This window comes from Scophthalmus maximus, chromosome 7, assembly GCF_022379125.1.
Source record: "Scophthalmus maximus strain ysfricsl-2021 chromosome 7, ASM2237912v1, whole genome shotgun sequence".
NCBI classification, from domain to species: domain Eukaryota; kingdom Metazoa; phylum Chordata; class Actinopteri; order Pleuronectiformes; family Scophthalmidae; genus Scophthalmus; species Scophthalmus maximus.
This window is the reverse complement of record NC_061521.1, coordinates 12,504,851-12,530,000: the sequence shown is the minus strand read 5'-3', so window position 1 is coordinate 12,530,000 and position 25,150 is coordinate 12,504,851. Positions and strand designations below refer to the sequence as shown.

The 25,150-nt window shown below is 40.5% G+C and overlaps 3 protein-coding genes across 3 annotated transcripts; all 3 read right to left on the bottom strand.

Moving 5' to 3' along the window:
* Positions 1 to 1,023: 1,023 nt before the first annotated feature.
* arpp19b (cAMP-regulated phosphoprotein 19b) lies at positions 1,024 to 3,111 on the bottom strand. Its single transcript, XM_035642438.2, has 3 exons — positions 2,928 to 3,111; positions 2,279 to 2,401; positions 1,024 to 2,144 (listed from the first exon to the last, which is right to left on the bottom strand). Exons 1-3 carry the CDS (start codon positions 2,970 to 2,972, stop codon positions 1,974 to 1,976), a joined length of 339 nt encoding a protein of 112 aa, XP_035498331.1. The 5' UTR covers positions 2,973 to 3,111; the 3' UTR covers positions 1,024 to 1,973.
* Positions 3,112 to 3,521: 410 nt separating this feature from the next.
* On the bottom strand, positions 3,522 to 6,274 carry rsl24d1 (ribosomal L24 domain containing 1). Its single transcript, XM_035642432.2, has 6 exons — positions 6,113 to 6,274; positions 4,674 to 4,787; positions 4,517 to 4,589; positions 4,363 to 4,426; positions 4,132 to 4,217; positions 3,522 to 3,892 (listed from the first exon to the last, which is right to left on the bottom strand). The coding sequence occupies exons 1-6, from the start codon at positions 6,191 to 6,193 to the stop codon at positions 3,816 to 3,818; spliced, it is 495 nt and encodes a 164-aa protein (XP_035498325.1). The 5' UTR covers positions 6,194 to 6,274; the 3' UTR covers positions 3,522 to 3,815.
* A 1,020-nt stretch (positions 6,275 to 7,294) lies between these two features.
* Positions 7,295 to 23,220, bottom strand: LOC118315239 (protogenin B-like). Its single transcript, XM_035642364.2, has 19 exons — positions 23,055 to 23,220; positions 22,201 to 22,500; positions 19,034 to 19,178; positions 18,756 to 18,889; positions 18,369 to 18,665; positions 17,956 to 18,115; positions 17,575 to 17,822; positions 16,834 to 16,998; positions 16,259 to 16,564; positions 15,223 to 15,408; positions 13,215 to 13,310; positions 12,918 to 13,104; positions 12,638 to 12,765; positions 12,319 to 12,489; positions 11,718 to 11,900; positions 10,246 to 10,369; positions 9,999 to 10,137; positions 9,753 to 9,860; positions 7,295 to 9,652 (listed from the first exon to the last, which is right to left on the bottom strand). Exons 1-19 carry the CDS (start codon positions 23,119 to 23,121, stop codon positions 9,245 to 9,247), a joined length of 3,552 nt encoding a protein of 1,183 aa, XP_035498257.1. The 5' UTR covers positions 23,122 to 23,220; the 3' UTR covers positions 7,295 to 9,244.
* Between the last annotated feature and the right edge of the window lie 1,930 nt (positions 23,221 to 25,150).

Sequence of the window (25,150 nt, the reverse complement as noted above, 5' to 3'; positions counted from 1 at the left end):
CACACTCCTGTGATCTGGGATCTTGTCGCATATAGGATTATATACAATCTTCTCAGGATTTCTCTTCTGTCTTTCTCTTCGTCTTCTTTTGATTTTCACAGACACAAAATAGCCCTTGCAGAAGCTGTGATGGACTTTGCATTTGGCATCCTGAACTGCATCCAGATAAACAGTCGAAACTCTAGAACATCCCTCCTTTGTCTCACCTCACCTGAGCACAAATCTAGTGTCCTGATCCGACACCCTGAACCCCTTAGTGCCACACCACTGGATGCACAATTCATTGGTTGATGTGAGCTCATTTAACTCATATGTGAAAAGGTAAAAGAGCACTGTAACTTTTGATTTTACTAGTCTGCCTCAGTTTGGCTGGATAAACCTACTGAAGGGTACTGTTACTTCCACTGACCCCCGCTGTCATTATTACCCCCGCACAGAAATCAACCAGTACTCTAAAGCTGAAATGATTAGCTGATTAACCAATAAGTGAATTCACATGAAAATAATTTGCAGCTTTTCTAATAATTATTTGTGTTTTCTTTTTTTGTACACAGAAATACTAAATATTCTCTGGTACCAGCTTCTCCTCTTTCATTGAGTTTCCATCATTTTTTTTTACTGAGAATTAGTTCAATGGCATTTCCTGTACTGCTGATTAGGCATAATTAAGTCAAAACATCAGTAATGTGCTCGGAACTTGGCTGTTCATGCTGGTGCTTTTGCATGTCGGAAAAACTAATTTCAAAGAGGAAAAACTATGCCTTCAATCATGGGTCATATGTGCCATAAAAGAATAAACAAATTAGTCAATTTGAGCTATAACTCAACACACATCGGAAACTTGCTCTCCTCATTCAGTCGCAAGACAGAGTACTTTGAGCTAGCAATTAATTGCCTCGCCCGACAAATGGATGAAGGGATTGTTTTTTTCCCAGTAATACTTAAGCTACTTTATGATGATGTGAACAAGGCTCTTCTTAGTGCAGGTAGTTTTGTTTATTAATAATTATGCATATGGACACATTCAATTGATTATTTTTATTATGCAAAACTATTTTATTTACAAAACAAATGGCACAGTGTGACTGCACAGTAAATGCACATGCACACTCCAGACATGTCAAGGGAGTTTCTTTCCATAAAATCCTACGTGATTCCAGTCAGACAGTGACAGACATTTCAGGCAAGATTCACAACTAAGGTTTTTTCACTGAGGGAGCAAATATTGCTCAAGAGGAACGGTTCGTTAATTTTTAAGGCCATTTTAGAGGTCAGATGAGATGGAAACCAGCAGCAAGTCTTGGCATACCAATGTCACTAAAATGAATTAAAATACAACTGGCTACAAAGTGTGTGATCTAACCTTCAGTACTTCGAAAGCACAGGATCAAGTGGCTTCACAGGGAGAGGAAGGGACAGACCAGACAATATAAAGGATTAGAGAAAAAAAACAGCATTACATCACTTTTAACTATTTGAAAAGACATGCCTCCGCATCAGCATGTGAATGCTCAAACAAACTGAAAGGCATATCTGTAAATTACACTTCTTGTTCACACGTACATTAATGCAAATTCTAATATCTTCTCAGTGGTGGTCATTTTTCACAGGCTACTCAGCTGAAATTAAACTGGCTTTTGTATGAAGGCAAATTTACTTAAAAGTGAAAGTTCTGCGAAAATAAGACGGCAAAAACATCCAATCATATCTATGAGTGTGATATCAGGTTCACAAATCAATCATTATTCAGATTTAAGAGCTTGTTCTTTTAACTCTTAGTTGGATTCAACTCACTGACAATTAAGTGCCAAACAGTTTCCCAATTTTTTTTCTCAAGTGTTTGGCTTGGTACATATCTTGTTCTTAGAGAGTGCATACAAAGGTGACAAACAAATAAACAAATGAAAATGTAAACGGCAGGTAGATATGAAGGTGGGGGTTGGAATGGTGACAATACAGTGAGTATAAAAGCATCAACCAGCCAGCTTGCTGGCCACAATTGAAGTCTTTCTTTGAGGCAGGTCCTGAGGTGTGGGGATGTGGCCCCCCGTGATCTCGGTCTTCTCCGTTGGGGCTGATGGCAACTGCTTATTCTTTATTTTCGCTTTGGCCATATTGTAGTCACCAGAGTCAAAATACTTTTGCTGCACAAAAGAGGAGACAGTAAGTGAGAATATTGTAAGATGGCTATTGTGTAAGTTTTCATTCCTGTATACTTTATCTAAACAGGTGATCTCATTGAGATCTACATCTAGCCACGTTCAGGTCTGAAACACACCCCCTTCTGAAGTCTTTTCCTGAGCAAGTCTGAGCCCCCGGGCTTGGCTCCGAGGTTGGGATACCTGGCCTTCAGCTTGGCCTCCTCTGCTTTCTCGGGACTGATTACTTTGTCCTCCATTTCCTGTCGAACGAGCACAGAGAGAATGGATGGAGAATGGCTGCACCCAGCTGAAGGGGGGAAACTGATTACTTTGTAAACGGCTCAACGTGACAGAGAAAAGAGAATATGCTGTAAACATGCAGGAGCAACAGTTACAGTTAATATTTGTTACGTTATGAACAGGCGCCGCAATGGGGGGGGGGGGGGGGGAACTCCCAACTAGTGTTTGCACTAGCATTCATGTTGCCATTCAATTTAGCAATTTTAGCCACGGCATTACCCGACGTTAGCTGCGCTACTAATCCGATTATGAATAATTGTGACAAACCACCCACTGGCGTGATCGCGGCGATGTGTTCACTTTGCTTTGGCGACAAACCTCCTCTGGTGGCTAACTAGCCAATGCCTTGGAGGTAGCATCGTTGGTGACATTAGCTAAGAGTAGCAAGTGGCTAACTAGCTTCCGGCTGGCCACATGCTAATTGAACGCATCACACGAGCTAGCAGCGACCGACACCTTGTGCAGTTGGTCGTTACATGTCTGTACCTGCTGGTCTTCTGAAGTCCTCGTGTCTTCCACCTCCTCAGACATTACTGGATCGCTACTGTGCGCGCTAAACTGAATATATTGCTCTCGGGTCCTGTGGAGGAGAATAGGTAGCGGGGAGATGTGGCTGCGACGAGGCGGGCGACGGCAGCGGTCTGTACAGCAACAGACCGGCGAATCGATGCCAGAGAGGCGGATGGGCCACAAACGTCACACGAACCAGACCGAGAGACAAAGATCTGTGTTTACAGTCTGTGATATGAACGTGTGTCAAGTCTTTTTATTTCAAATCTTCATTTCAAATAGCGGGGGCTCGGTGTCAAGTGATGCCATATACACCAAATACTTTTTATATACACCTTGTGTCGTGTATTTAAAAAAGTTAGATATATTAATTCATGCATTGTAATTGTTTTCGTGCGTCAACAGGGCATGGATACTTTCATCTACCTGGCATCTTTGTGTTGAAAACATGAAAATAGAATATATCATCCAACATGAAAATGACATGTTCCATAAACTCATTAATGCCTCAGCAAAACCCTAGCTAACATGGTGTGAACCCCCCAAAGACAAACGAAGAAACAGAACAAATCCAAAAAAGTATTCTTTTATTTTTTGTTTGTAGCCTTTTAACATCTGCATTTCTGTAAAACATTATATTATGCAACAGGATTGAGTAAATTCTTAACAGCCCCAACTGCCAAGCAGAGAGAATAACTAAGACACGCGGTTAGTTGCTGCCGCTGTAGAGGCAGACATTTTTCAGTCTTTCTACGATTTACTGTGTCCATCATCTTCCATTTGGAAATGACAAAAGTACAATATAATACAAGGTCAACTTGCTCCCAAGTTTCATGACACAAAAGGAAAACCTTGGGCATAAGGTTAATTATCCTCATCCCCCATGTCGACATCTTCTTGCAACTTCTGCACCATTTTCTCTTCCATTTTTTTGGGCTTTCCTGTAAAAACAAAAAAAAAGACAATTCAAACACTGCTGATATCACAGACTTGTCTTAAGGACAATCATTTGTATAACTACATTTTCTTTTTCATATTCTTGAAAACTCCTTATATGGTGCTGTACATTGTGCATATCCCCCAGTGTGTGTGGATTATGTCATCAAATAAAATCCCTTATACATAATTCGAGAATTCTTATGATTAACTGGCCCAAATGGTGATTCTGATGAATCTTTACCTGCATGTGGAGCTTTGATGAGGTGAATGTTTTTCTTCACCTCGCTGATGGCCTCTTCCTTCTCCAACTGTTTGCCCTTCTTTAATCTTTAAAGTGGAGACAAAAAAGTTAAGACGAGGCAAACACAGCAAAGACCATATCTATTAAACATAAAACAGTAGCTGTTATACTTATAAAAGACAAACTCAAGAAAATGAATCTTTAAAAATGATCCTAAAATAAACCACTCACCTGTTCATGATAAATCTTGACTGTCGTTTGTGTTTTATTTCCTCCACCCTCTTCATTGCTTCCACTGTAAAAGATGACAATGAAACATAAATGTGCTGCTGAAAAAAATAAATAACCAGCTGATTTTAAAGAAACTGCTGAATTAATTTGTTACCTGTCTTGTCCCACAGCTGCCGGTTATATTTCACAGGTATATTTCTGCGTTTCTCGAATTCCAAAGAGTTATCCTGAAAGACATGTTTGGTTTATAAGTAGCTGTAATTGAACAAATCAACAACACTGAGGTAGTGCTCTATAGATAACCAGCTCACCACTGTCAGCTCCTTTCCTGTCGCCTTTCTGAATGCCTTGGTCCATCTGGTTTTTCTTGGGTTCCGCTTCTTCTTGAAGTTCTTGTGGCATTTTGATCTGCAGAATTTGAATGACTACATTTTTTTTAAAAAGAGAAAAAACAAACAATTAATTAGTTTAAATCAATAAGATTGAGTTACAAATTTGAAATATTATAAGTCTGACATTATATTTGTTGAAAATTAACATCAGCAGATATAAGCTGATCACAGGCACTGTGACATTGATGTTGTAAAAACAAATGACAAACTGCAATAAAGAAATTACAAAGATACTGCATCTCAGCTAGTCCAGAAATCATATTACTTTGTTTCTCCACAAGAGTGCACAGAGAACAATTTATTTTTCAATGGTAAACTATCTCGATCGCTACACAATAATGACCTGTATTCATTTCAAATCAATTCATAGTTGATTAATATAATAATGATAATAGCAATAACCAGGCTAACAAAAAATATTTTAAAATTGTTTCAAAACCATTTGTATCAGAAACTCAAATTTACCGATTTAATACTATAATAAAAAATATAATACAGTGATAAAATAAAATGATTGCCCATTGAATATTAGCTTTAGTTATTAAATCAAAAAAATGACACCTGATTAGCTTTGTTTTGACAGTATCAGCAGTGGTGCTGGTGGAAGCAGTGAAAGGTTTGTGCTCATTCGGCAGAATCATCAATTTAAGAAAAAACATTATTATTATTATTATTTTAATATAACTATCTATACATTAATGTACATTTTAATTAAAACTATTAATCTGAATCTCCAAAGTAAATAATGAAATGATCAAACAAATGTACAGTGTTTCACTGTGAAATGCTGTGGAGTAGAAGTACACCACACAGTGGCAGAAAATTGAGATACTGAAAGTAGAAGATTTCAACATTGTACTTAACTGTATTACTCGAGTAAATATATGTATGTATATACCAAAGGACTATATGGACATTACTTTGCACCACTGTGTGTCAAATACTTGGTAATACTACCAAAGACCAAGAACTGTGGACAGAGGAAACAGGAAAGCTCCTATCTTCTGTTTTCACATCGAGCCTTCAGGGGGCGAAATCAGCCCATCATCCAAGAGCAAGGCCTCGCTATTTAAAGGAGACCCTACATGTGATCCATTCTTATACGCGCTGTTGGAGGGCATCATCGGCCTAACATTTAGGAAATGACAAAGTTAACATCATTAACTCTAACTCCACCCTGTAAGCCTCGTTTATTGCCAAGTAATCCTCTGTCTGTCAGCGCCTGAAAACCCGTCTGTCGACCCACGTGAGTGCCAGCACGTTATGTTAGCCTGCTAGCTAACAGGCCGACACCGACAACTGAACACGAGCTTCTGTTACAGCAACACGATTTTTCATGCAGAGAGATGAAACCTTACCTTACAGTCGTTGCGTACAAACGTCACTCCGTGTCCCGGGTACACCGGCCCCGAGCAGAAATAACATTTTTCGATGCGCATTTTCGCAGCACGAGTGCTGAGCGCGACACCCGACAACAACAAGACCGAGCCGTGTTCTTCTTCTTCCTTTTCTACTGCGAACCTCGCAGCTGGAGCTCCGGACAGAGACGTACTGCCCCCTGCTGGACCTTCTGTTAGTATGATTCAATACTACTAGACTTCCTGATCTGCTGTACCAGAACCAGAAAATAAGGCATGATGAAATAGATTAACCCCATGAATCAGCAGACTATAATATAAAAATGAAGTAATGAATTACGAAATTGTTAAATATATTATTATAAATCAAGTTAAAGTTATACAATTATATTTTATTAATTGATGTGATTGAGTTTTGTTGAAGTGCATTTTATTTCAAAGTCTGTTTTCATTTCATAATGGTGTTTTTCCACAATGACATAAACTCCAGTAAAACTGTACTGTTATTATGTAAATAAAGATGATGAAATACTATTTCAGGATAATGGATTTATTTCAATATGTATCAGTTCTGTCAGAAATGTTTACCCTACTTAATAATATGATTGTTCATTTAATATTAATCTTATAACATACACTTGACTCCATTATTTCCCACTCCCCTGTTCACATACCTTTTTATTAGTCAGATATAAATTAGTAAAATTCCCAAATATTATCTTACTGTAAGTATATCTGCATTGGTGTACATTTTGGTCAATAAGTAACAATAAACCCCAGAACAGAAATATCTGTCTAAGCTCAAATCAATAAGTAGATAACTTAAATAGACTGAATTATTAGATTACTTAAATTTATTATGAATTATATTATTTCTATAACTTTGAGGTAGCATAGAATCAGTGTCACCATTAAAAACTTAGTCCAACAGAAAGCATTGTAAAGATGATTTCTCAATGTTAACGTCTGTTGGCCGATTTATTACTTATGTGTAAAGGTAAAATTAAATATTACCCAAAATTTTGTTACTGGATTTTAAAAACTCAGATATTGATATTAGTTTTGTCAAAAAAAAAATCCAGTTTCAGTCAGGCTATACATTTTAAACTTTTCAGGAAATGCTCATTAGCTCTAAAACACAAAATACACACACACATGGCATGAACCCAATGACACAAAATGTATTTTTCCAAGAACAATTTTATTATCTAGTATTTGTGATCATCTTGAGAGTACCAAAAAAAGCTGTTGTAACATTTCAACACCTACAATAATTTGTTCTGTTGCTCACTTTGAATTAAAGGATGTGTTTTGGTATTCAAAAGTAGAAATATCAAAAAACCCTATCTTAAATAATAACAGTTAAGTCTACACTCTAAATCTACATTTGGCACCTGAGTTGAGTCAGCAAAACTTACTTGTGGCTTTCAAATTAACCTTTTTCATTAGACCACTACACCAGCAAACTTTGAACTTGAAACCTGCCTTATTAAGTTAGGAAAATGTCACTTTGAAATTGGGAAATATCTTTGTCTAAACCATCAAGATAATCAAAATTAAAATTTCCAATGTAAGCTAAGAACAATTAAGGTGAAATCTCATGGTGATCAAAAGACAGCAGAACAATTTTTGACATCTCAAGCTTTAAAAAAAAAAAAGAGATCTACGTAAAAAGCCATTCTAGCATTTAAAACCATTGTGAATCTATCACATTTCAATTCCAATAATGTAAAAGAAAACCAAAGAAAATCACTAAATAACAGAGACTTCAAGTTTCTTTGGTTAGGATAATTTGTATCACAAAGTTATAAAAAATGATTATGTTGCTCTTCACACATAGGGTTTTCTTTATGATAGTCAGAATCCTTCATTGTCGCCCTTGGACAGGAAACATCATAGGGCGATGAATTCTTCCCCACACAGTAATATTGAACGGTGACAGAAGATTCTCTAACCCAAGAATAAATATCACCATCTATCACTGGGTGGACACATTTGAACTTTGGTCTGTGAATCATTACCACCTCATCATACCAAGGATCAACTGAATTAAAAGCCATACCCATCTGAGGAAGCAGACAACTCTTTGGATAATAGCACCGGCGTCACCGCTGCGTTTAGCAATGGTCTAGAAGGCAAATTGAACACAAGCCGGGGAGACTTGTGCTAAAGCTTTCACCAGAATAAAGCATCAAGAAAATTTACACTGAGTAAAGCATTCAAACCACCACTCTAAGGGAAATTTACATCATTGGCACAAACAGTATTTTGGCAAACACACCCTTAATATACATCCTCTATATTTTTGGTTGCCTTAGAATATCTATGGTATTATCAAAAACTCTTTGGGTACAATTTTTCCCGTCTTTGGATCTCATTATTTAAAGTATGCAAAGCCCTTTCGATATTAAGGCCATATTAAAGCTTTGGGTTCACTGCACTGAAAATGTCAAACCATACAGTATGATAAAGCTCAAACAGTTTGACAGTATCTAATGCACTTGTTATTTTCACAGCATACACCATTCAGAGACAAACAATGTGAAACAAAAGCTCTTTCAACCATGAAAATAAAAGAGAGAATCTTAAAAAAAAAAGCACCTCAAGATAATAATGCCCCGACAGAGGTAGCAAGACATGGCAATGAAATGTTTTCCCCTTTTCCCCTGAGTCTGAGATAATACTGCACAATATTTGGTGAAAAGGAGGTAGAAAATGTACATACAAGAACAGAAAACTGAGGTAGATAATCAGTCAAGAGGGCCCAACTACACCCTTCACTCCAGTGGAAAATAATTAAATATAATGGAAAATGTATCACAGTACATTTCTGACATTCTTTTTAACATTCATCATGGGTGAGCTTTGGTTTTGGACAGACAACACCAAACGCAAGAAAACAGGTAGAAAGTTGTAAAAAATAATGGAAATAAAATGTTATAATAAACATTCATACAAAATCCTGAGGTAGATCCGCAGCAAAAGCAGCGAAAGTCTCTTCCAATCATAGCAGCTGGCTTGTGTGGATCCTTTGTGTCTCAGGAAATAACCGAGGGGCTCAACTCAGGAAGTCAAACGAGGTAGACATGGTGTAGTTTCAGCTGCTGGAGAGCAAATACCGGCCAGGTGGGGTCAGCATTCTTCTGCATGGGATATGTGCAGGGCGGGATGAGAGCCCTCCGAGGTGCAGCAGAGCTGGGAGGCATCAAGGGCGGAGTGATGGAGGGGATGACTCAGCGTCTTCTCAAATTCCACTTCAAAAGACTGCTTCAGCTCAATGACAGCAGTTCCATCATTTGGCCCAAAAGACTCTGGTCTGGAGCTCTGGCTTGTCGAAGGATTGCTCATCTCTTCGTTGCTTTCTTCGTTGGAGTAGTGTCCCGAGTCTCCCGTCTCTTGGCTGCCCTCGCTGGAGTGAGAGCTCTCCGAATGAAATGGTCCATAGATGATCTCCCGGGAGGAAGGCGGCAGGGGGCCTAAATGCTCGTCATACCTCAGAACGGTTTTACCAGCCTCATACAAGCTGGCTCTACTCTCCACCTACAGAGATTTAAAAAGATGAGACAGAAATTAAGATAAACAGAGAGCTGGTTAAAAAAAAAAAGCCCATTGACCAGAATAAGGTCACATGATCACTTACATCACTTTCAGCTGGATTTCCGATCTCCCTATTGAAGAGCAGCCACCTCTTGCTTTGATTAGTGTTGCTGACTGGACCGCCACTATTTATGACTATATTAGATCCACCCTAGAAGAAAATTTCAAAAACATATGAGGGATGGATTTTTTTAATGCTCCTGTGCTCTTTTGAACATAAAATGCATACCTGTGAAAATACAAATTCAGTAATACTCATTCACTCATGTCCATGTTTCGTTTCACTCACCGTGGCATCTAAAATGTGACCACTCATCATGGGTATAAGAGCCTCCACATTATCTGTGTGGCGTTCACCGGGCAGGGACACACCAGCATGTGGACCATCACCACCTCCTACAGCAATCACTTTGTGACTGGAGGCCTTTCTGTTAGTCATACAAAGATAATGATGTAAACAAAAAAAATTCCAGAGGTAATGTTTTATAATATAATTATGAGCTGTTTTAATTATTTCAGGCGATCATAATCAGTACCTTGGTCTACCCTTGCTGAGGAGGATTAAGGCACACATAACAATACAGGCCAAGGCGATGCTCACACCAACGATAATCCCTGTCATGGACCTCTGGTCTAAGTTGTAGTGATCATCAGAGAACACTGGAAGATAAGCAGCACAATGTGTCAGGATGGGAAACATTACACATCAGCTCCACTAGAAACAGTGAAAATGCAGTTGAAATAAAAAATTACAACACAACAGAAGTAAATACTCTCAGTCTAGAGACATGAATGTTTTCGGCCCTACAAGGCAAAATGCAGTGATTATACAGTGATTGGTGTAAACTGAGTTAATACCAGAATCTTGATGTCTTGACATAATTTGCTGGGTATAAAATACCATTAAAACTCATAATTTATGCGAAGACCGCATTTTGTTTTCAAATTAACAACAAACCCAAACCACAATAACTGCCCTCTCACTATGTAGCTGCAGTATGACTTTCTATTGCCACAGATCTGTGTTGAGTGGACAAAACTGAATTTTTCATAATGATTCTGTAATAAATAGAAACCTAGCAATACAGAGAAACAAATGATCTAATCAAACTCAAAATAATCAAATCACAGTTTATTTTCTCAAACAAAGCAGTAAAGGGGATGTAAGCAATGCAAGTTTCACTGAATAATTTGAAAAGATCATCCCGGGGGTAAAGCAAAGTAATTATGTTATTTTAGGTATTGTGTAGGCTTAATGCTAATAATTGTTTGTGGTCAACTAATCAGCCTAAGAGACACAAAATGAGGGCATTACAACTCTTCTATCTGTTACCCTGTTTTCCAGCCAGCCAGGAAACTATTATCCCATTTTTTCCTCAACGTCACTGCTTCCTTCTCTGCTCCCTGCCTTTGTTATTATTGTCGTTCGCGGTTCATAATCAGCACTGTGTGCAGGACTAGAAGTGCATTTAAAAAGTACTATGCTTTTATCAGAAAAAAAACAAAGAACTTCTCCATATATTCCCACCTTAAAACTAATCATATTAAGAAGACGATTTTTCAACCTAACTTCAAATTTGAAGCGACACTTTGGTGTATTTATTAACAAGCTCAATAAGTGTTGCCAACCTATGCCACCTAGTGGTTTGTTTCTGAAAGATAGGATCCTTCATGCACTCTTCACAGACTCACAGATTTGACTAATGATTATAAATTATGAATTATAAATCCATACAAGTTTCAGAATGGCATGTTTTCTGGATATCTAGAGGAATTAACAACAAAATGCAGCTTTGTCAACATAAGATTCATAGATTAAATAAAGTTTGACTCAAATGAAGTGGCATCATAACCCTGATGTTACGGTTTAGACTGAAAAGTTCCACATGGGAAATTCACACCATTTCATTTGAGGCAAAGAACACAAACACTCTACTTGAATATATCAATGAATGACTCAAAGACATCAAGATGAGAAGTCTCTATCATGTCCCCAGTGTTCCTTTACCTGCTGTGTCTGGGAAGATGTCAGAGTGCCTGGGGTTCTTGCTGCGGTGGGAGTTTCCCCGCTTAAGTGGCAGCTCCACGATGTTAGAGAAAGGCCCGTCACCAACCTGATTGGAGGCAGAGATCTTGACCAGGTAGACATTTCCCGCCTCCAGCTTCTCCAGCAGGGCCATCGTATGGCTTCCTGTTAACGGCAGCAGGTCCAGAAAACCGTTACTGGTACTTTTAATGTTGCATTAATAACAGCAGACAGCATGTATCATTTAGTTGATATGTGATGAGTGATAATTTTCTTAAGTATTGTAAATGAATAATATTCAGCAAAGTATGATGTATTGAAATGCTTCCTACTTTAGAAATTACACTTAAGCACACACATACTCATACTATGGGGGATCCATTAGTTACATTTACTAAACAGAATACTGTTGATTACTTTAACATTTTAACTATACGTCTATGAAATCTTCTGCTGTTTTAAATCTAATTACACTATCATTAAAATACAGGAGATGGTTTGTATATATGTATATATATATATATATCTCCTCCATAATACTTTCTGCATCACTGACATAACAATAATGTGATGTACCACTCACCCTCCCTCTGCATTATTTGCCAGTGTCCAGCCATCCAGGCTTTGTGTGAAGCATACAGGATGGTGTAGTGTGTAACCACCACATTGGGCTCTGTGGGCTCCCTCCAGGACACCAGAGCAGTGTCATCCTCGATCAGAGTCACTCGTACTCCTGCAGGTGGATGGCTAGGTGCTGTACACAGAAAAATCACATTCATAATAAACAACACAGATTTAACTTAGAAACATAACATTTTTCGGATGTGAGCCTCCACCACAGAGGGAATAGCGGGATGCACAGAACACAAAAAATTATGTTACAGTAAAGTCAAATTTACTACCTGCTGGTAGGGTTCGATTGTAAACGACAGAACTCCAGGGACTCGACATCTGATCCACATGGAGACGCACAACAAACTCATAGCGAGTGTTTGGATCCAATTTCTGAACCAGGACGCTCTGTTTGGTTCTGTAAACAAACAACATTCCCATATTATGGCCTTTTGGCAGAAAATAATCCAGAGCAATTTATTGTATGAAAAGTTTAATTGTAAGATAATCTTAAATTTCTTCATCAAAAACAGCCAATGATAAGCCATATGTACACAACATGCAGCTTACGTTTGTATGTAGCGTATGGCAGAGGCATTGTGGGTGCCCACGGGTGTACAGCGGACTGTATAGCTAACAGCCTTTCCAGAGGGGAAAGCAGGACGGCCCCAACGCAGAGATACAGCAGATGAATTGGTGGCCAAGACCATCACATGGTCTGGAGGTGGGGGGGCTGCTGCCGGTTGGTCTCTTGCTGCTGTATGATGGAAACAAAAGGTATATTTTTATCACATTTGGGACAAATTTCTTTATTTCAATTTCAATTTGCAAGAAATTTGAAATAACCTAAATGAGAAATGTACTTACACACACATCCCGGAGTGCTAACTGTTTGGTCTGTCTGATAGCCATCTCCCGCTTGACTGAGAGCCAGAATCTTGACATGATACTTTCTCCTTGGATCTGAAATACAAACATTCAATTTTTTAGCTAAATCTAGAACTGAAGGTTGGTCAGAATAACAATAATTGCACACCTTCTCTGAAATAATATTCTAACAGGATCCAAATAAATTCCATAACAATCCCAAAGACTGAAAGATCATAATTGAAATACCAAACATGATGTTAACAAATAACATCAATTTCAATTTCAATCAATTTGAAAAAAGGCAAAGGAACACTTTGACAGCTGTAAGATGGGAAGTTTGTGGGTCAAAACTGGCCTCCTCCCAATACATGGACAATGCGTGGTCGCCTCAGTCAAAACAACCTCTCATTTATCATGTGTTGTCATGTGTAAGGAGCATGAGAAAGACCAACCAGCCCAGAGGCCCAGTAAATATGGCAAGATGATCAATAAGCTCTATGAAAATGATCACTAAATGATATTGTCTTTTCCCCTTTGAAAGCCTATGTGGGTTTTACAACTGCAAAACCCTGTTGGCACAAGGTTGTACTTTAAACAAAATACATGCAAAATGCTAACTTTTGAGGGGAGCAACAGAGATGGATGAGGTGAAATGTGATTTTGTTTGTATTGTACACTGAAAATAATTATGTTAAGAGCAGGCTGAATGACGGACTGGCTAAAAGACTCCAAAAGATCAATGAGGTCTAGTGGTTGGGTGCTTTTCTTTGAATATATGCATCACATTCTGTGTTTTAACGTGGAAAAACTGAAACTGCCTCGGCTCCTAAATCAGGGCATTTTTAGTGAGTGTTAAGATTTGTTTTATGCCTCCAGTGCAAAAGGTCAGCGTATGGGTATTGACCAGTGAAGGCGGTGTGTCCAGGCCTGTTGTGGGGGCTGGGCCAGGGGCAGTGTTCAGCTGCTGGGATCCTAGGCCCATGGGACTGGGGGGGGGTTTGACAGGGGTCACCAGGTCAGGCCAAGATAGAACAGAAGGAATCTGGGTGCAGGACTGTGTTAGGGGAGCAGGGCCCCTTTTGTTTCCCCTTTCACATTCTTCCTACTGGCCTTGTATTATAGCCTTCAACTTGGAGCAAAACATGGCTCCAAATATCGAAAACAGTGATTTTATACAACATGGAACTAATGACAGTTGCCCTGTGATTGTCACTATAGAACCAAACTGAGAAGGTTTGTAATTCTGCTAAGTTATACAAAATAATAATAATTACAAAAAAAAAACATTGAAAGAGTTTCTAACAATCTTCCCATTTCTATTTCAGCTTGGTATGAACTGAGTTGGAACCAAACTTTGCTTTAAGGCTCACATCAGAGAAAATTATATAGTTTTGATCAGTATGGCCCTGGTTTATATTGCATTGACATAAACTGCTGTGGGTTATTTACATGGACAACAAAGATGGCCAGTGTGTGTGTGTGTGTGGGGGGGTCCTAATCCAAGACTGCTGTCCCACGGCTAAAGGTCAGTAGCTTGGTCCAGCTTTGGCCAATCCCAGGGGTGTTTGTTTGTGTGCGCCAGTGTCCACCAAAAGGGGGGTAGTGACCAGGGTCTTACAGGGCAGGTCTGGCCCTGGATGCAACACAATGGCCAGGGGTAATTATGCAAACTGCAGGATGGGAAACTGAGGTGGGAGGGACATCTGGGCCCCGGCCTCTAACCCTGGGAGCCTGGTCTCACACAATATTGCAGCCAGACTGGAGAGGGCTTCTGGTTAGGCAAGAGGGGTCAGCCAGGACCCAGAGTGAAAATGCAAATGTAGCATCCAACTGCCCACTGAATTAAATTAATCTGTGCAAACGAGATTCTATTTAAGAGAGAAGCTATCTGCCACTCTCGCTCTTCTCTCTACAGCCAAAGAGAGGTCCAAATTGTAAAAAATGCAAGCATCTTTGGATTCACTCCACAACTAGAAAGATAGAACAACAAGAACGGATCACTCACCAAGGCCACTGATGGTGTAGGTGTTTCTTTGAGCCTGCAGTATGATGTTGGGCTGCTCTGGTTGACCTGCTTCATGGTAACACAGCTGGTAACCCTGGACAGCCACAGATTCTGTGGAGGTTTGCCAACGTGCCACAATGGAGGTGCAGTTGAGTGGCTCAAGTTGAAGAACAGGAGCTGAAGGCACTGAGCAGGGGAGGGGAGACAGCAGGCTTGTGATCAATAATCACTCTTATTTTGAATATTACTACAGACAAAGGAACACTAAACAATAAAAGCACAACAGGATACTGGGTATAGAAAAGGGTGGATTGATGGTGTTATTTATCATTTCAGCTGCCTCCTAGAAGATTACTTTAAATATTTAGCTGGCTGTGCAGTAACATTTACCAATCTGCAAATTATCCTAAATTCAGACATGTTTAATATTCGCTGTGATCTACATGTAAAACTAAAATAAATAACAAAACTTCTGAAAACAAGAAAAAACAGCTTTGGTGGACAAACAACCTCCCCCAACACACCAGGCCATGAAAAAAGGCTATTCTTCCTCCCACATAGATGCCTGAGGCCCTCTCTTTATGACCCATGACTGAGGCCGCTCTGACATCACTGACAGCGAAGGGCAAAGGTTCTTGGGTAACCAACACAAAGACTGTGGGACAATGCTACCAGAGCAAACTCTAGGCATAAGCCGGCCACTCTGCATGAGCTGTCGTGATCCTCTTGGCATTCTAAGAGCAGTAAAGCACTGATGTGACAAAAGCACAAGGACAAGCCAGTTACCACTTTGCCTCTGTGTGATTCTATTACTCTGTAGCGTGTACTGTTGTTTCGATTTTAATCCTATTCTATTAAAGATTGAATTCTATCAAAGACCACAGTTTTTGAGCCAATTGAATAAATTCAAACATGCATGAAAACCAAGCATAATATAAATAAAAAAAATAAAAAGTCAGATGAGACTGCATAGAGGTTTACATCACCATCTCGCTAACTTTTGTGACATTTCCTTTTCAACCCTCTGAAGGTTTACCTTTGTTGCTGGAGGTCTTGGGTGTACGGTGCGAGGTCCAGGCTGAGGGCTCACACCAGCCCACGCGGGTGGCCGCAGCCATACGGAGCAAATAGATGGTGTCAGGCTGCAGGCCCTGCAGCAGATGTTCGGTGCTGTTCTGAGGTAGCTCCACAGAAGCAACAGTGCTGTCTGCAGCTGTGCGATAGGAGAGTCTGTATGCGGACAACTGGCCACGGCTCACCTTGGCTGGCAGCGGCTGCCAGCTCACCTGGATATCTGTCGAGCTGTGGCTGGTCAGACTTAGCTCTGGGGTACGCAAAGGCACTGCAGGAAGAGAAGGATATCACACATTTGCTTGACACTACTGTGGCGATGGATTTCTTGGTGGCAAAAAGCTAGATTGTCATATTTCTTTCTATAATCCACAAAAATTAGCAAAATTTGTGAGTACAATATACAAGGAAAATGCACTTCCAAATGCCCATCCCCCTTATATCCACTCAAAATGTACACACACCACTTGCATGCATGTTCGGTTAACTACCAAAGTGATTTATTGCGAGGAATGCTGGAATTCAATGCTCTGCGCTTACCATCCTCCAGGGTATGTTGACTGACTTGGTCGGACATACGACTGGCTCCCATTGGCATATAAGCCACGATGTAAAAGCTGTAGTTTCGAGCTGGCTCAAGATCATCGATGATGTAGCTGGTCGTGTCGTTGCCAATAACGACTTGGTATTCTTCGTTGTTTAGCCCTGACGTGCAACAGATCAGAAAACACAAGTTAGGAGTTGGGCTCACATCATCAAAAGCAGAGGAGACTTCAGGGGAAATTTGTCAAGCATGTCCCACATGAACAGTTTCTGAATGTCACTCATCCTTTGCACATGTTTAGAACATGTGCAATGCTAGAGACAACACCATAACTTCTGTCAGGCCTCTAAAGCAGCCAATTAAACATCTAATAACATATTTACTACAAAGGCAGGCTTGACCAAAGACACTTAACAGAGAACTGTTAATTCAGTGGTCTAAGTTAAATATCTCCTTTGCATCGCTCGTTGGCAAGAATTTTTAAAAGCAACCATGTCCCTTTAAGTGCAAGAAGAATGAGCTGGGGAGTGGACAATGGGTTGGCTTAGGCTGTTGTTATTTCTGAGTCCTCCTTGACCCCTGCTCTGCACAGCATCAACAGATGGCCTTCACCAAGTAGAGTTGATCACACATGAGAGAGTGACACTGCTTATTGTGGTCGACAGTCATCTTGCTCCTTTTTTTGCTGAAATACAAAACCTGAAACATAAATGACTGATTTCTCCTCTTGGCCTCACCTTCAGCCTTCATGTAATGGATGGAGTAGGCGATGACTTTGTCTGCATTGTAGAGTGGTCTCTCCCAGGCCAGTAAGATAGCAGAGCTTGAGATGGTCTCAGCATGGATATTTCTCGGTGCACTGGGCCTGTCCTCGGACATGACGACAATAAGGCGAGCCAAGGACAGCACAGAGCCCTGTTCACTCTCTGCCACACATTGATAGATGGCATCATCCTCGGGGATGATCTGGGTAATCACCAATTTACTGTGAACCAAGAAAAGAATAATAAAGAATCCGCCTCAAAAAAAGTTCTTCCAGACATTGGATTTAATTATTTGTTTTCATGGTACTTGAAATGTTTTGTTAGATTGTGACCACAGCCCTTGGTGTACAGTACCTGTTATACATTTTAATCCTTCCATTTAGGTGAACCTCTTCCCCATTTTTTAGCCAGCTGATGCGTGGCGGGGGCAGGCCCTCTGCTTGGCACATAAACCTAGCAGTGCCTGCTCTTGGACGGGTCTGGCTCTCGGGCCTCTCCACTATGGATGGCGGCTCTGAAACAGAGGTGTGAGAGAAAGAGAATGAAAATACTGTACAAGTCTATTTCTTACCATTTATTTACTCAGAAAACAGTAACTGTGTGGCATCTTGTACCTAACAGTCTCTCTTCAAGCATACATTTTCTAGTTCTCTGAGTACGAAAAGTTGTTCACATCTGCAAAAGCTTTATGGAATATGGAAAACAAGAAGAAGGTGGAAGATGTTGTGTCAGGACCTGTGATATAACAACGTAAGAGTTCACAGTACCTAGAACTGTGATGTTGGCTGCAGCAATAGTGTAGTTGCGGGTTCCAGGAGTGGTGGCCCTGCAGAGGTAGACCCCACTGTGCTTGGCGCTGACATCAGTAATGACCAGGTTCCCATTGCCCAGCACTTTGGCATTGTACACATCGATGGGTTTACTGTCAGCACGGCTCCAGGAGATGATGGGCCAGGGGTTGCCTGTGGCCACACACTCCAGCACCACAGTTTGGTGAAGAGAAACTGTGACATTCTGAGGTCCAGCAATGATTCTGGGCCTCTGCTGTGGTTTAGGACCTGCACCTTCATGGTAAAAGGAAAATATTGAAAATAAAATCAGAGATGTCCAAACAGAACATTGGTTTAATATCTAGTATGATCAGGTCTCTTTACCCTGGTTGACTGTCAGCATGGCTTCTCTGCTCTTCAAACGGCTACCGATGTTAGTTGCCACACATCGATACTGCCCAGCATCTTCCAATTGAACATTGTGAATCTGAAGAACTCCATTGGGCAAAACTGTAATTCTACAAACACACAAAGGTAACATTCAATTAAAATGGGTAGCAACAGAATGCCGCAACGTAAAAAAAGCACTACAAAAACATTTTATCATATGGGGTCAAGTGTGCGATGGCGTCTAAAGCGACTCAGGGCGTGTCTGCAGGTACCTGTCTGTCTGTAGTGGTAATGTGCTTTGGTTGAGCTCCCAGGTGATGGTGGCAGGAGGGCTGGAGACGACTGCACAGGAGAACCGTGCCACTGACCCCTCAGTCACCACCACAGGCACAGGATGCAACACAAAATCTGAGATACCTGTGGACAAAATACATTAGCGCTGAAGGCCGGAAGTATAAGCAGTACAAAATAGTTCACAAAAAAAACTTTACAACTTATTAGGGTATTAATTATTAGTGGGCCCCTGAACTAGATATCTCACATGATTATTTACATTAATCTATTTCACACTTGTTGGTTATTGTATTTTTTCTTCTACTTCTGGCAAAACATTTTAAGTTATGCATGCAAAGCAATGACTTTGATGGATGTTAACTGCTTCTATGAAAGGAATTGATCCGTGTAAGACTCCACGATCTTGCTTTTGTGCAGATGAGCTATCAGCTCCTGTACTGACCAGCTGGTCCAATCAATCCAATCAATTGGAGAATGACACTGAATGATACATTGTTATAGCTAAAAACTAATCAATTATCTTTGCATATGAAGGGTTGCAAGCAACCACAAGGAATAGACAATATGTATATATATTTTTTAAATATTGTAATACTAAAGTAAAACTATTTCTTGCAGAAGTCCAGGATGAAACATCATGCTTATTTTACAGCTATGTATATGTACATGTGTTTACTTAGACTATGATATGTGTAAGAATAAATATTATGTATAAATACACTTGCTTTTTAGTAACTGAAACACCTGTGCAAAGTTTGTTTGATTCACAATCTGTATATGTGCATTTAAAGGGAATTTCAATAATAACCACAAATTAGTAACCCCTAATCCGCATTAATATGGAGCACAATCCATAAGATATGAACAGTGACCTTCATTCATTGAGGTGATAACCCCCCCCCCCCCCCCCAGGAAGGAAGTCAATATCATGTTAAAGAAAATCAATACCCTGTTCTCCCAATGAAACTCCACATTTAAATCCCGAGCTTTGGGAAATCCAAATTAAAGAGCCATCCTTTAATTTAAGGCCTAATCACAATCAATATTACACACATAAACTGGTAACTCTGCTTATGTGAAGTGCATTTGGTGGTTGGTCTGTACCAGAATCAGAAATGATGACTTCTGGGGTTTGTTTGGAAAGTATTCCCTGAAAACTGCAGTAGATTTTTGTTAAGGGTTTGTACCCGACAAACAAATCCTGTGCCACCGATCTGCGGACAGTGTGCCTGACTGGTGAGCATCACGAGAAACCCTCAGGGCATGGAAGTTAAAAACAATATGTTGTTTACTCTCATCTGAGAGATAACGGACCATCTTCCCCCTTGCTGGGATCAGAGATGATGGTGGTGGGTGTGGCCTGCGCAGCCTGATCTGCTAATTTGGTCACCTCTGTCGTAAAGAACAAATCAATGTCTAGGTCAAACAGCACAAAGGTTTCTCTAAAGAGGTCAGAGTTCTTCTCAACCTCCTGTGCATTCAATTGCAGCCCAAACTGGACACTAGATCGAAGTCTGTTTACCATTAGTCAACAAAACAGAACCTTGCGAGCCTCATGTTGTTTATAACCTATACCTAGTGTCATGGTTGTTAAAAAATTATAATAGCAAAACAAAGTTTGTATGTGCTTATTTTGCAAATATTGTAAGAAGTACATGACAGATATCTGACGCTCTAAGAAAAATCTAAGAAACCCTGTAACTGGTGTGATGTAGCCCTTTGACTGAAAGGAAAATGCTTACTGAGTGAGAACTTGTTTTTGAACGGCCCAACGCTATTTACTGTGTAATATCAGGCCCGTTCATTCACTTGACAAACTGGCCTTTCTTCAACAAAAGCGCTCTGCCTGACAGGGCAACAGAGGGCCTGATCCAGTGAAAGGGATTGTGGGCTGGGAAGAAAGAACAGCAGGGCAGCCCAGGCAGAGCAGGCACAGTGACATCACAAAGCCTTTCCCTGCTGACCCCTGACCCCTAGGACCTCTGGACAGAAGGGGAGCTACAGAGGAGGCCCCATCCTCCACTCCCCGCCTCCAGCTGACCAAAAACCTTTAACCCTTTCACTGACAAAGGCTGGACCCTGAGATAGAACTTGACTTTTGAGGATTTTCATGTGGTCATCTTATAGAAAAGTTTGTTTGCCCCTCGATAGATTACCAACAGTTGCAACAAGAATGTTGGAGAGTTGTTGTGTGCAAAAAGTCGCTAGGAATTATATTCCTGTTTCTATTTTTGTATAAATAAATATCTTCCTGTGTGCTACAGGTGTAGCTTCATCATTTTTGTACTGTCGGACACATGGTCAAAAAAACTTTGTATCTTCAGTGTCATGGTCAAAATCAGTAGATTTCAGAAGACATGCTCATGTTTCCATGACACCGGTCATGGGATATCCCTTCTAAGACCTGGGAAAAGTGGCCATGGTAGACCAGGCCCAGTGAATAGACACAGCTGTCCTGTCCAGTGATAAGTGGACAAACAAATGCCCCCGAAAACCAGGCCTTTTCTTCTGGGGCAGTCAGGGGCACTCCAAACAAAGGCTAAAAGGCAAATGGCCTTTCAGGGATTCCTCTGTGTAGCGGACCATTCAGCAATCACACTGCCCCAGTATGCAATGACAATGCAATCCCACTAGTGTGCAATAGGGAGAAGGCCAATTTCCAACTTTTTTGCCAATGTTTCCTGAGCAATTCCATACATGTTCAAGTGGTACTTTTACCTCAAAACAAGAAAATGACAGTGTAGTCAGACTCGGGGGCTGCCTATTTATGGAGTATTTATGAGCTTTTAGATAGACTCTCCATGTATCTTTAACTGTCTCTTAAAATGTCCTAATAACTGGACTGACAGCCTTAAACTCTTGCATGGTGAAGTCTGAACAACTTCCAGAAACGTGGAAACCCAGACTTTAGAGGTTTCCACTCAGTAGAGGGGGGAAAAGGGAGAGGGGTGGGGTACATCTGCTTCCCATCTCCAGGTTAATAACCCATGAACTTGCTATTCTAATGCCTTCATGATGACACCACAAAGTAGATATCACCAACAAGTTTAATCCTTTTCACCTCGGACCTCGACAGTGGAAAACAGGAATAAAGTCCATCCTGGCTCCAGAGAATTCCTTCCCCTCTTTCGCTCCGTATACTTACTTGCGATAGTCAGATGTGATCTTTGGCTTAGGATAGCTCCATATTTGTTCTGCGAGAGGCACTGGTAGAATCCTTCATCTGAATCCCCCTTGGTATGCTTTATCTTTGGTATGTACAAGGAGCCGTTGGGCAGAAACTGGATGTGCTCACTCTCTGCCAGCCGAACTCCATTCTTTAGCCACCTGATGGTGACTGGCGGCTGCCCGTGAGCCTGACAGTCCAACACAGCGGGGTCCTTTGGTAGTGCAGTAACATCACTGGGCTCCGTGATGAAGGACAACTCGCTGAAACAGAAAACACCTGGAGGAAAACCACGGAAAGGTTAGTAGAGTGTTGAGGGACAGCTGTACGGCGTGACGGGCCATATGAGATGTAAAATAGAAATGCATATCATGTACAATAAAAATGTCTATAGGAAAACTATGTTGCTATGACAGGAAAAGAGAGATATAAAAAAAAACGCAAAATGATGATGTTGGCAAACTATTTAAAGTGTGATAAAAAGTGTGATTAAAAGAGACATATTTCTTTCTGGAAACTATGAGGTGATTTCATGTTCATAATTTGCAGCCTGCATCCATGTAACTCCGCGGACATGATGACAGAGACGCACTGGGCTCGCTGAAGGTGCACAGTTCAAATTAATCAACCGGACACATCATCTCCTCTCAATCAATGTGGTTCCAAACGTGACCTTGGCTTTTAACAAAAGAGTGATATACAAACATCCTAAACCCTCGGAGTGAGTCTGTGTCGGCGGTTCACGTCACGCGCGCAGGCGGCGGACCTCCGCCGGGTCAGTTCACCGAGCAGCGCCGAGAAACCCCCAGAACAACAACGAGAGAGGCACTTACCGGACAAAGGAAGAAAGAAAACAAAAAGCAGCCACGGCCGGTGGACTTTCATCTTAAACTTGGCCATTTATCCGGACTGTTGTGTCATTATTCCGAAACCACCGCGACCCGCCGCTCCTCCGCTGCGTGCTGCTGCTCCGTGGATCCCCCAACTGCTTCTGCTGCCGCCGGCCGGAGGAGCAGCGATCTGCCGGGGCCCCCCTCCACCCCGACCCCGTGCGCATGCGCGGTCAGCATAGAGCAAGAGCAAGTGTGTGTGTGTGTGTGTGTGTGTGTGTGTGTGTGTGTTTGTGTGTTTACAAAGTCACATTATGAGAATGTACATCATGTACATATTAAGGTTCAGACATGTTATTATAGGGTAAGGTTATGTTTGGGTTAAAGTTGAGGGTCAGGGCAGTATGTGGTTATGGCTCGGCGCTAAGGTCAGAGTTAAATCTCCAGGAAATGAGTGTAGATGATGAGATCCTCATTTGGTGTTGAAACTCGCAGCAAAGGTGTCAGAAGAGGAGGATATCAGGTTTAATACTATAAACACGCGTAGTCTCTGTGGCCTCATTATCTTTATCACGTTCGTTCTTTGAAAAGCGCTCAGACATAAACTGCACTTCAATGTGACCTGCAACTTCTCCCTCTGCTATCCGTTATTTTCATATTGTTAGGACTAATGATCAGTTTTATTACTGATCAATCTGCAGATTGGTGGTGTGACTAAACAATTAAACATTTATTCTATGAAACGTAAAAACAAAATGCCCATCACAACTTCTCAGATGTCTTTAAATGTCTTGTTTTTCTTGACCAATAGTTCAGACACCCCTGAATATTTTGTTTACATTCATTTGACTGAGATAAGCAACAGATCGTGTCATTTGACAGGCTGAAATCACACAATATTTGGAATTGTTTCACTATTTTCACTTGGAAGAATTTTTACTCAGATGATTATCTGAATATCAAAATAGCTGATTTTCAAAAAGATAATTTTTCTGTTGACCCGACAAAACAGTTCCTCTCTAGATTACATGTTTTGATGTTGTGTGTATGAAATTGGTTTGATGTGATCTGTTTTACATATCTTGATGTTAATGAGACTCAGGTTCCAGTTTTCTGCTCCTGGTCCAACCAAATCTTCACTGTACCCAAAAGTTGCGTGGCATTTTCTCTGGTCCATATTTTTCATTTTTAGCTGATATTGTCATTTTATTTTGCCATGTTGTTATTCCACTACTGGTTTTCCTGCTTTGTATTTAAATCATTTATAACGTCTGTCTCTCGAAAATGTCCCTAATCCAAGTGTAGGCTCTAAGGATTAAGATATATATACAGTATATGATCCTATAATGCACATATACGTCAAGGATCAGATCAGGTGCATAGATGACGTCCCTAGTACTGATTTCCCATGTAGCTTATGAGACCTTCTGTTCTGTTTATCATATATTCAAGATGACAACATAAGATGATCGTAGTAAATTATCAGTTACCAAGGGCCACTGATAATAAGGTCACACCGAACGGCATCTGCTCCGACCACAGGACCTGGTAATTATGAAGAGGTATTGATGGTTTCAAGTCAGCTGCCTAATGAATTCAGATATTGATCCAGCGACCGTGCCTTTTGACAATGACCCCCCGTCTCCCAGCCCTCATTCAGTAGCAATACAATGGGCTCCAGCTGTGACATCAGTCATGCTGTATCAGCAGAAAAAACAAACCCGCTGGTGAGCAGGTAAATGCAGTCGTCACATTCAGACTGGGAAACTCGTTGTACCATTTAACAGATATTATATCAGCCTTATTCTCAATGATATCTATGGATGGTTGTGTAATGATTTCAAGGGGTTAATTTTACAAACATGCACCTCCACACTTCACTAACCAATCAAATGAGGAGAGAGAAGTGTAATTATGTATTGATTAGAGCTAACTATTGATTTAATCATCCAAAGCCTTATAGAAATAATTCAATGCTCAAATCCAATGGTCATTTAAATAGCATCCCGTGATGCATTTTTAGATTTTGAGTATACTTTATGCAGTTATATACATATATACATTTTTAGATTTTATAATTAGTATATTGAAAAGACATG

Bases quoted from the DNA above. Each gene is read 5' to 3' on its own strand.
- arpp19b (XM_035642438.2), bottom strand. From the start codon at position 2,972: ATGTCTGAGGAGGTGGAAGACACGAGGACTTCAGAAGACCAGCAG. The intron at 2,402-2,927 runs GTACAGACATGT...CTCGTTCGACAG, and splicing joins GGACTTCAGAAGACCAGCAG to GAAATGGAGGACAAAGTAAT. The intron at 2,145-2,278 runs GTGTGTTTCAGA...TCTTTTGTGCAG, and splicing joins GGAAAAGACTTCAGAAGGGG to CAAAAGTATTTTGACTCTGG.
- rsl24d1 (XM_035642432.2), bottom strand. From the start codon at position 6,193: ATGCGCATCGAAAAATGTTATTTCTGCTCGGGGCCGGTGTACCCGGGA. The intron at 4,788-6,112 runs GTAAGGTTTCAT...AAAAAAATGTAG, and splicing joins TTGTACGCAACGACTGTAAG to TCATTCAAATTCTGCAGATC. The intron at 4,427-4,516 runs GTAACAAATTAA...CATCTTTTACAG, and splicing joins GCAGCTGTGGGACAAGACAG to TGGAAGCAATGAAGAGGGTG.
- LOC118315239 (XM_035642364.2), bottom strand. From the start codon at position 23,121: ATGGCCAAGTTTAAGATGAAAGTCCACCGGCCGTGGCTGCTTTTTGTT. The intron at 22,501-23,054 runs GTAAGTGCCTCT...GTTTTCCTCCAG, and splicing joins TTTCTTTCTTCCTTTGTCCG to GTGTTTTCTGTTTCAGCGAG. The intron at 18,116-18,368 runs GTACTGTGAACT...CCTCTGTTTCAG, and splicing joins AGCCAACATCACAGTTCTAG to AGCCGCCATCCATAGTGGAG.